Source organism: Nanorana parkeri, unplaced genomic scaffold, assembly GCF_000935625.1.
Source record: "Nanorana parkeri isolate BGI_ZX_2015 unplaced genomic scaffold, ASM93562v1 scaffold266, whole genome shotgun sequence".
NCBI classification, from domain to species: Eukaryota; Metazoa; Chordata; class Amphibia; order Anura; family Dicroglossidae; genus Nanorana; species Nanorana parkeri.
In genome coordinates, this window is record NW_017306534.1 from 686,263 (window position 1) to 697,408 (window position 11,146).

The 11,146-nt window shown below is 40.9% G+C and overlaps 1 protein-coding gene across 1 annotated transcript in view; it reads right to left on the bottom strand.

The window, feature by feature from the left end:
- Positions 1–11,146, bottom strand: part of ARRDC4 (arrestin domain containing 4) — a 43,683-nt gene that overhangs the window by 22,136 nt on the left and 10,401 nt on the right. Inside the window, exon 2 of the mRNA XM_018557090.1 lies at positions 1,107–1,170. Within this exon, the coding sequence (XP_018412592.1) occupies positions 1,107–1,170 (64 nt within the window). The remainder of the gene's footprint in view (positions 1–1,106; positions 1,171–11,146) is intronic.

Sequence of the window (11,146 nt, forward strand, 5' to 3'; positions counted from 1 at the left end):
AGCTTTTAAAGCGTCGCCTATGGCCAATTTTGGGTATTATCGTTTTTTGAGGTTTCGCGCGCGCACGCAATTTTAAGGCTTGACATGTTTGGTGTCTTTTTACCCGACGTGACCCCGTCTTTTATATTTTTTCAAAAAATTGGGTAATAAATGTTTTATCATGTAATATAGGGGAAACTGTTTTTTTTTATTTCGGTAATTTTTCCTTAATATAGTAAAAAAATAAAAACCCCAGTGGTGAATAAATACCACCAAAAGAAAGCTCTATCTGTTCCCAAAAAAGTGTATAAAATTCATTTCAGTACAGTGTTGCATGACGGAATAAATGTCAGTCAAAGTACCGCAGCGCTGAATACTGAAAAATGGCCTGGATGGGAACGGGGTTTAACACCGCGGATGTCAACTGGTTAAAAGGTACTTGAATGCATTTTAAAGATTTAACTTAGTGTCATTTAGATTCAAGGCAGGTTCACACAATTTTCGGGAACAGATCTGGTCCAGAAAATGGCGTGAGCCTGCCGCAGTTCCAGTGCATTCCAGACCAGACAAAATGAGACATGCAGTATTTTTCTGGTCTGGAATGGACTGCGCTGATGTGAATAGAGGCCTGAAATAGCATAGGATGCATTTTGGGTCTGGGAACAATCTGGTCTGGTCTGGAGATGATCTGGATGTGGTGTGAATGGGCCCTCAGTGTCACTTTAAGATCAGTGCAAATACTTCTGACAGGTAATAGTTTCTAAGATAGGTACTGTCCTTCCAAAAAAGGGACAGCCGAGACTAAGCTACCAGCCTATATATCTTGAAAATACGGATTATTTCCTTCATGAAACAGAGCAGAGCAACAGATGAGTCATTTCAACTGTTCAAAAAGCTGCACTTCTGTTGCTAAACGGATCGCCTAAAAACTATTTGTGCGAATCAATAAACAAAACAAAAATAGTTCAGTAATTAAATGTGTAACTCAGTCATTTAACTGACCTTAAAGTGACATTAGAAGAGAGTAGCTGACACCGGATATAAGAATGAGAATGGTAAAGCGCTGAGAAAAGTTAAATACACAAATGTTTAAAAACGATCCTCTTTTTACAGAAAACACTACTTACCCTGTAGGAAGTTGGAAACTAAATGGAAGCTTGTGTTTACCAGATGGAAATATGTGTCTTTCACCTTCAGTAAAAACAAAAACAAAAAGGGGAAAATGTATTAATAACTTTTAATCGGGCCAATGGTCATATATGAACTTAAAATCGACACACACACAGACACACACTTCAGTTTTACTCTTCTTTTTGCTGTTTATGTAGGATGAAAGAGAAAACAGGTTCTGTTACTGTAGCTTTTACAGCTTGAGACTGGGAGTCTGTGTAAGGGATGCACCGGTATAAAAGTACGAGTACAGATATATTTTTCTTACTCACTGATACCGAATACCGGTACCGGAAGTCCCATTAAGGAAGCCGGGCGGTGTGTATTGACTCGCCGCCCAGCTTCCCGATTAGCCGGGAAGTACTAGTATCGGTGCATCCCTAGTCTGTGCGTTTGTTGTGAGACACCACTTAATAGCACACACAAGGGTGGCTCCATAGGACCCTGCAAGGGAAATAAGCCACCCTAAACAGGAGATCAAGGCCAGTGGTCACGGGACCAGCTGGTTCTGCAGGAAACTAAAACTTTTAAACATCAAGAAGCATAACTGATTGTAAGTCATTTAATCATTTGAAATAGTTTAAAAACCTTTTGACTTTAATATCAATGTGTTCAAACACAACTAAGTCACCTTTTGGCTCCCAGCCTTTGTTACATAGTTACATAGTATTTGAGGTTGAGTAAAGACACAGGTCCATCAAGTTCAACCCATTGCGTGTATGCATGCGATTCTGCATGTGTATGAGTCACTGTGTGAGCTTGTTCTTAAGAGTACCTGTACCCCTGAATGTTACAGTCTCTGAGGAAATCATTCAAATGCTTTTTGAATCATTCCACACTCTCAGCTGAAATCACGGCTTGCGGCAGCGAGTTCCAAACCCTAACTGCTCTAACTTTGAAGAAGCTCCTGCGCCCCTTGTGCTGAAATCTTTTCTCCACCAATTTTAGGTGGTGGCCTCTAGTCTTTGTTATGGAGTTTATCGTAAAAAGTTTATTGCTCATGTTGCTATCACCATTTAACATCTTGTACATCAAAATCATATCCACTCTTAATCTCCTCACTTCCAGCTTGAACATGTTTAAATTTAGTAACCTTGTCTCATAGCTTTGGTCCTCCATCCCCTTAATTAGTTTGGTTGTCCTTCTCTGGACTCTTTCCAGCTCAAGGACATCCTTTCTGTGTATTGGTGACCAAAACTGGACCGCGTACTCCAGGTGAGGTCTAACCAGCGATCTATAAAGTAAAATTATAGGTTTGTCTCTACAGTAAATTCCCTTTTTAATACAAGCCGCAACTCGGCTCGCTTTGTTTGCAGCAGCCTGGCATTGCAAGCTATTATTCAATCTGTGATCTACTATGACCCCCAAATCTTTTTCCATTTCTGACTTCCCCAGCGGCATACCCATAATTGTATAACCCATTTGTTTATTTTTAATTCCAAAGTGCATTACTTTGCATTTATCGACATTAAACCTCATCTGACATATAGTTGCCCACTCCCCTATTTTATCCAGGTCCTCCTGTAATGTTCTACTGTCTAAGTCCGTGTCTATTACCCTCCCGATTTTAGTATCATCAACAAACACGGAAACATGGCTATTCACGCCCTCCCCAATTTCGTTAATAAACAGGTTGAATAGTATGGGGCTTAGCACAGAACCCTGAGGCACGCCACTCATGACCCTAGACAAATCTGAAAAGGAGACATTTATCGATACTCTCTGGATACGTTCCTGTAGCCAGTTCTCTATCCATGTACACACCATTTCATCTATGCTCATAGACCTCACCTTGTGTAGTAAGCGTTTATGAGGTACTGTGTCAAATATGTTCTAAAAATCCAAATATACCACATCCACCGGCCTCCCTCCATCCAGATCTCTACTTACCTCTTGGTAGAATGTTAGGAGGTTGGTCTGGCATGAACGGTCCTTCCTTAATCCATGCTTTTTGTAATTTATTATACCATTATCATGAACAAACTCTACTAAGTAGTCCTTTATCATTCCCACTAACAGTTTGCAAACTATGGATGTAAGGCTGACTGGTCTGTAGTTCCCAGGTTGGCATCTTGAACCTTTTTTGAATATCGGTACTACCGTAGCCCTCTGCCAGTCACTTGGTACTCTACCAGTCATTAAGGAGTCCTTGAAAATTATGATTAATGGTCTTGCCATAACCTGGCTGAGTTCTTTAAGTACTTTTGTTGTTCAGTGAAAGAGAAGCAACAGACTAATTACTGTAATCTCTCTGTTCTCTTCTGTTAGCATATGGATATAGGACTGCCCGCCTTGCCCTGCATAGGGTAGAACTGGGCTGGGAAGTAGAGGGGCATTTGCCATCCAGAACATATGCAGGTGTGGTAGCCATGAGTAGTGATACAACCCAATTTACTTCTCAATCAGAACAGGGCCTGCAGTAAGTTACAGGTCTTCGGCACTATATGGCTAACTGTTCAGAAATCATTCATAGAGCAGGAGGCATCTTGTACAGCTCGTAAAAAGTATTTTACAATCCATCTCTTAAATCCCCCACTAAGAGTATATACTATATATATCAATACATACTGTATATATGAATAAAATGGTGGGTTACAATAAACCAGGTTCTATAAACACAACACCCATCTACACCATGGCCACCAATCAAATAGCCCTTACCATGAGAAGGTCTGTTGGCTGTATTTGCCTCGGAGGCCTGGTTCACACCTGGGCGTTTTACAGCGCGTTCCTACACGCTGTAAAACGCTCAACATGTGAAAAACAATTATTGCCTATTGGCATGGTTCCCACCTAGGCGTTTTACAGCGCGTAGGAACGCGCTGCAAAACGCCCTACGCCCAAAGAAGTACAGTAGCTTCTTTGGGGCGTTTTGCCGCGCGTTGCCATTGGTATTCGAGTGTGGATCGACGTTAACCAAGCGGTAACCCCGAGCCACACTCGGGAATACAGTGTACAGGTCTTACCTTGTCCGCGATCCCCGCTGTGTCTTCGGCGGCTGCCGACTTCCGGGTTCCGTCCCTAAAAAATAAATAAATATATTTTTAGAGAAAATAAAAGGAAAAAAAACAAAAAACATTATACCGCCAGTGAAACGCGCGTTTCCCTGAATGAAAAAACTCAAAAAAAACTAGCTGAAAAACGAGCATAAAAAAACTGCTCAGGTGTGAACCCAGCCTTCGAACAAAAGCTCCCAGGCCTTCTCTGGCTCTGCCCCCTTCCAATCTGAGTGCTACTGGTCTAGGGATTACAAAACCAATTCAAACTAATATATTTATATCAGTTGTCTTTAAAATAAATTTTTATTAAATAAATATGTAACTGCATTCATTTGTGGAGCTTTTTTTTTAGATCTGTCTGAAACACTTTCATTTTAGTGTGAAAAATAAACTTTTCGCCAAGTCTGTGGTAATGTGCTGTCTGAATTGGCCCTCGTATGTATGTATGTGAGATAGGCACCTTAGATTGTAAGCTCCTTGAGTGCAGGGACTGATGTGAATGTGCAACTATGTAAAGCAATGCGTAAATTGTCGGCGCTATATAAAAACCTGTAATAAACAAATAAATGTGTGCTACAAGGTCACCACTGCAAATAGAGAGATCTATAGCCGTAAGGGCATATGGTATGAATATAGAAGAAACCATTAACCTTGGGACGGAAAGTAAACAGGCAGATTTATTGCCCTCATGTCTGCCATGTTATATACATTTGTTTTCATATTTTCAGCTTGTGAATATATAGATACACATACACACTGACTTGGACACTTTGTTTACTGAGGGATGCCATTATTACATAACAGCTGATTAATATCTCCTGTGAAATGCAGCACTTCAGGTTTAGTATGAAAGTTTTGCCATTCCATACCGCTTAAATTTTCGAGACAGTAAAAAGGGACATCGTTTAGCCCCCAGTTTTGTGGACGGGCGAGAATTAAAGCGGGAATTCACTCCAATTTTACATTAACCCACTTCAACCCTCCCCTCCATCCGCTACTTTAAAAGGAATGGCATTTCTTTTCCTGTTTGTCCACCATTGTTTTTCTTTTCCCGGGCTCTGCCCCCCACATCCATGCTCCTGGGATGATATCCCCAACCTATATCCCACGAGGCTGCAGGAGTAGGGACATAGAGCAGCCCATGGGCAGAGCTCCGCACATCAATGGAGGCTGGCTGTCTGAATCTGAAAGCGGCAGTTGACTAAGGAGCACCAAGATGGTGGCACGGACCAGCTTTGTGTCACATAAACAGTTGATCGCAGCAGGATAATGCTGGATTCGCAGGGCTGAATATTCAGGGGTGAATATGTGAATTAAGGACAATGCACAAAAGATAAGATGGGTCAAAACTCCCCCCCCCCAAAAAAAAATGGAAAGGGAGCCAAAGTTCCTCTTTTAAATGGAAAACATGGTTATAAATAATACATTTTTTTTTACAACATTACTTTTCTTTATAGTGGTTTTAAAGCTAACAAATGCAATAATATAGAGGACGGATTCAAATTTAGTGCAGTATAACACTTTTCGTAGTTGGAGTATTTTTTTTTTTTTTTATATAGAACAATATACAAACTTTGCGTAGTGGAAGTATTTTTTTTTTTTTTTATATAGAACAGTATACACCAGACCAAAATAAGTAACTGGATATATCTACAGGGAACGCGAGAAGCGACTTTTATTCACTTCTACAGGGTAGACATTGAGCAGTTAGGTAAAAACATAGGGATGTCCCCGGTCTGATACAGAGCATTTTCACAAGTACTTGTACTTGTGAAAATGCCCCGATACATAGCGCCGATACCAGCGTTTTAATTTTTAGATAGTTTCAGGCTGCCCAGAGGAATTGCGCTTGTTGGGGTCCTCTGGGCAGCCTTCCGGGCAGCTAAGCAAGGACCTCACAGAAGCTCCTCCCACAAACAGCTAGACACACCAGACACAATGGCGATTGGGGATGCCACTCCCGCACATCTCCGACTACCTAAGGGCCACAAGAGCGAGTGAGTTGCCTGTGAGTAAAACCATGGATGTATGGCTGTGGTATGCTGTGAGGGAAACTGTTACACGGCTTGCTGCGGCCGTCATACGGGACGTGGTCATTAGCTGGTTTTCGATATTCAGGGAAGTTGGACAGATTGGAAGAAGTAGGGGAGAAGTGTAACTCTATTTCTGCAGTGTACTGGTCCTGGAACTGTGTACTATGGATCATTTAACCATTAAATGATCCATAGTACACAGTACACACTTCAAGTACACTGCAGAAATAGCCTTACAATTCTCCCCTGCTAACTTGAATAGGTTAAATTGTAACCTATTCAAGTTAGCAGGGGAGAATAGTAACTATTTCTGGAGGGTAGAGCAAAAGGAAATCTCACCGCTTATTCATAGAGGTATGAATAAGCCTACGGGTGAAACATGCGAGAGGTTGTAGATGGTTGGGGGTTTGCAGTGCTGGTATTTGCTGCTTTATACACGTTTATTCACTGTTATAGTTATACTGGATTTGCTGTAAATTTCAATAAAGTCTGAAGTATTGTAATTCTCTGGATAGTGCGGCCTGTTCCTATACTACTATTTCTGCAGTGTACTGGAAGTGTGTACTATGGATCATTTAGCCTATTCAAGTTAGCAGGGGAGAATTATAACTCTTTAAATGATCAGGTTACAGAAATAGAGCAACAAAGCTCCCTTGCTTCTTCCAATCTGTCCCACTTCCCCCAATTAAACTTGAAGTTATAAAAAGTATTGCTGATATGAAACAATGATTGGATATGGGAAATATTATGAACATGCTCCACAAGAAACTGCCCTAAAATCATAGTCTGTATTGTTTTAGAAAAAATGTCACATGTCCCTTTAAGAAAAAGTATTTGGTATCAGCAAATACCTGAGGGACAGTACTTGTACTTGGTCTTAAATAAGTGGTATCGGGACATCCCTATAAAACAGGGATAAATGGATATTAATAATAACTAATAATCTAGAATGTAAGTGATCACAGTATTAGAATAGAACAGACAGCTTAATAAGAACCGCAGAAAGAGTGAAACAGGAGGCACATGCTGCAACATCCCTTCGTAAATAAGTGTAGACCACAGCAACAGTAAGCAATCTGTGCAGTGCAGACACACAGGAGCGAGTCAGACATGTTCCCGGTAAAAGCACGGTATACATTACATTGCTAACAAGGACAAACAATTAGAATACATTTGTACATGCATGTGTGTCATAATGGAGTATGATGAATTTATATAACAGCTTACAGTATATGCATATACTCAGTTACACCTTTGTGTTCTTTCTGTTCTACCCCCTCACATGGCAACATGTGCGTATTCATTGACTGAATAAAAGTTGCTAAAGCTGGGTATATGCACTGATCGGTAAAAAATATCCAACAGATTCCTCTATCCACCCTAAATAGTGAGGATGGAGGAATCTTCCGCTGCAACTATTGTACTTTGACAGTCGGCCCCGCTGGCTATCAAAATACCCGAACAGCTCCTGCAGCTTATTGGATGCATTCACTGTTTGGCAGACAATATTCACCCCGGCTCCTTTGATTTTTTTTCATATTGAAGGATATCAGAAGGAAGCCAGGAGACTGGGACACTGACTGGGCAAATTTCAGCTTGTTCATCAAGAACTATTCAAACATATACTCAATGTATAGCGAGTTTAAGCCAGCAAAGTGTGACCAGGCACTGCCAATCATGTGCCACAATTACTATCCATGCAAGGTATTATCAGTTGAAATAAAACATCTGGACATGCTGGTTATATGCTGGCAGAGTTTTCATCGATAACTCATTCTTAAATTGGTTATGGAAAACTTATTATCAGAAAACATTCCTAACGTGAATGATTCCCCTTCTAAATTGTTTTTCTGAACAAACTGTTACTTTAACAGCCAATGTTTTTCCTCCCTGTGCTGAAAGACATCATACCTAGACATGTGCGATTCGTTTAGTTCCGAACCAAAATTCGGACGAATTTTCGGAAATTCGGGTGTATCCGAATTACAGATATAACGAATGCAAACAAATACGAATTTCCATTTCCGAAATTCGTTAGCGGTAGTTCGTTCGAACATTCGTTTCTTATTCGTTTCATTCGTTCGTTGCAGCAAAGTGACATTAGAGAAGGAGAAAAACATTTTTTTCCCCCTCAAATGTCACTTTGCTGCAACGAATGAACGAAACGAATAAGAAACGAAAACGAAACGAACGTTCGAACGAACTACCGCTAACGAATTTTGTCCGAATCCGATTTGACTTCTACACCCGAATCTGAAAAACGAAATAACACAAAATCCGAATTAAAGCGAAACTAAACTAATTTTTTGCCAGTGCACATGTCTAATCATACCCCACAATGTACCATTATTACATTTTGGCACGCTAAATATTTCTGTGGATTACATTTCAAATGTAGTTACAGTGCTGAATTTGCTAGCTATTGCTCAAACAAAAAAACCCTATGAAGAATGGTTCAATCTGCTCCAACAGGTAAAAAAAAAAACTTCTTCCGGTTATGGGATCAGGAAGGAATTTTTTTTCCCTGTTGGAACAATTTGAACCATACTTTATAGCTGTGGTTTGCCTTCCCCTGGATGATCACAAGGTTCTGTTTTTTTCTCTTCTCTATAGGTTTAACTTGATGGACTTTTTTCAACCTGGCTAACTATGTAAACCTTCAGTATCACATTGATTAGAAGATGTGAATGGCCACTACACGTTTGCAATGCCCTCACTAACTACTGTATATACATAGATGAAATGAGTAGCAAAAATATCTCATAGTGTGACTATACATAAAAGTCATCGGAATGGTACAAGTCTAAACCCACTCCTGTAAACACTGAACACTCATAGGCCCAATGCACACCTAAGCATTTTGTAGCTCGAATGTGTAAATGATACAACACTCAATGTGCGGAATCTCAATGGCCCCTATTCACACCTGAACATTGTGTCGGTTGTAGTAAAGCAGAATACCTTTGACCAAGGCTTTTTTGCAGTGATAACAAATGTGAATTTTCACTCATACCCTCCATAAATTATGATCTATCCCTAACACTTATCTGACTGTCTCCCTAATTCTAACATTTAAAAAGGTAGTAAACCTCTGTGAGAAGGGGAGCGTTTTTGTCCTAATGTGCAAGTATGCACAGCATAGGAAGAATTTTCTTATCCCAAAATGCCAAAGGTCTTAAAAAAGAAAACTAATGGAGCCACCCATTAATGGAGCATCGTTGAATAAATCAAATTGGGCTACTATGAAATTTTTACCATAGAAAATCAAGATTTGTGGTAGCAGTGTAGCCCCTGTATAGTTATATATCTGTGCTACTATAGGATTCGGACTATAAACAGTTAATTGCCTGTGTGTGTGAAGAGAGGCGGAGACTTGTGGGGATTGTAGTACAGAGCAGATATGGATACATTGCTGAAAGGATGTTGAGAACTACATCGCCAAGGATGCTGTGTGAGAGGAAGCAGGAGGACTAGGGGCGGTAGCTACTGAGCATGCGCAGTCTAGGACCAGGATCTGAAGTGTGCGGACATCCATGATACTGTGTGAGTGAAGGCTGCCTGCAACAGGGCCGTGTGGTCACCTTTGCCTGATAGGGACACACAGGCTCTGTACCGCAGTGTGCAAAGACTATTGTCCGTTTGGGGAGTGGAAGAGACGGTGACTGAGTGCCTACACTGAGGCCTAATGACGCATCAGCGGCGGGGATATCGCGTCCTGGTCGTGCGGCTGATCCAGCCCCTGGAGTGACCCAGCCAGCCCAGCTGAGTGAGCGGAATCGAACGGAGCCAGCGGTGATCTTTGTCAGAGATCCTAAATGACCCTACATGAGCAGTGAGGTGTTCCAGGAAACCCTAGACAACCGGTGGTGTTGCAAGAGGCCATAGATGACTTCTCCTTCCTCCTAAGTGACGTTCTGATGAAAGAGGGACTTCCATCTGCTGCTGAAAGACATCTCTTTTCCAAGATAGAAAAAAAGAGAATGGTGTACCCAGAGTTCCTCTCCCTATGTTGGTCAAAAATGACCTGATTTCTCTCAAAACAACCCTCAGCTGCTCAAAAGAGACAGTATTTAGGACAATTGGTTCTAACCTAGATGGTTATGAACTTAGTGCAGCTATGAACGAGGGTCGGAGAGTTAAATAATAGTATCAAAATGATTTTATTGGATAAAAATATTAATATACAAAGCGAATGCACAGTACAAACCCACCACCTACACAATCAATAAAAGATTATTGCAACAATCCATACATACATGCCACTTTTCACACACACAGGGAGCTAGCTGATCAGTGCAATTGATATCATCTGGTGGTCCTCAATTGAGGAAAAGGAGCAGCAAAAAAAGGGGTTTGGGTAGATGAGGAAAAATCCGAATTATGTGAACTGCCAGGCGTTACTCAAAGGGTAAAACTCTTTGGTATTTAGTCCAATTTGTTAGTTGTTCTTGTCTTTGAGTGCAGGAGGTATATATGTAAGATGTTATTTCAACTTGATTGCAGCAATTCAGGTGAGATATAGCTAGATATATATATAGTGTATGACCCTGTGAGTTTATGTACTGGTTGCCGCCGAGTTATAACCACACTAGGGGATTATACCTCCAATCTGTGTGTGATATGTTTAAACTCGAGTAACATTTACTCACGGTTCCTTAGTACTCCAACCGGTCAATCTGAGTCATTAGGCTGTTATCCACTTGATCTTTTAGCTGATATTTTTCGTTATAGCCGAGCATCAAGATTTTCGGGGGATCCTCGAGACTAAATCCTCCTATATGTTCCAAGATTTTAGACAGTTCCTGTTCTTATTTTCAGAAGGGTTTTTCAATCAAGTACAAAGACCCATTTTCCTCCTATTATTTGAATAGTCCACGCCAACTTGATCAAGCGTCTGACCTGCAGTCAGTCAGGCTAGCATCCCGTAACCGGATGACGCGTTTCGCCCCTCCTACGTTTTTGGGG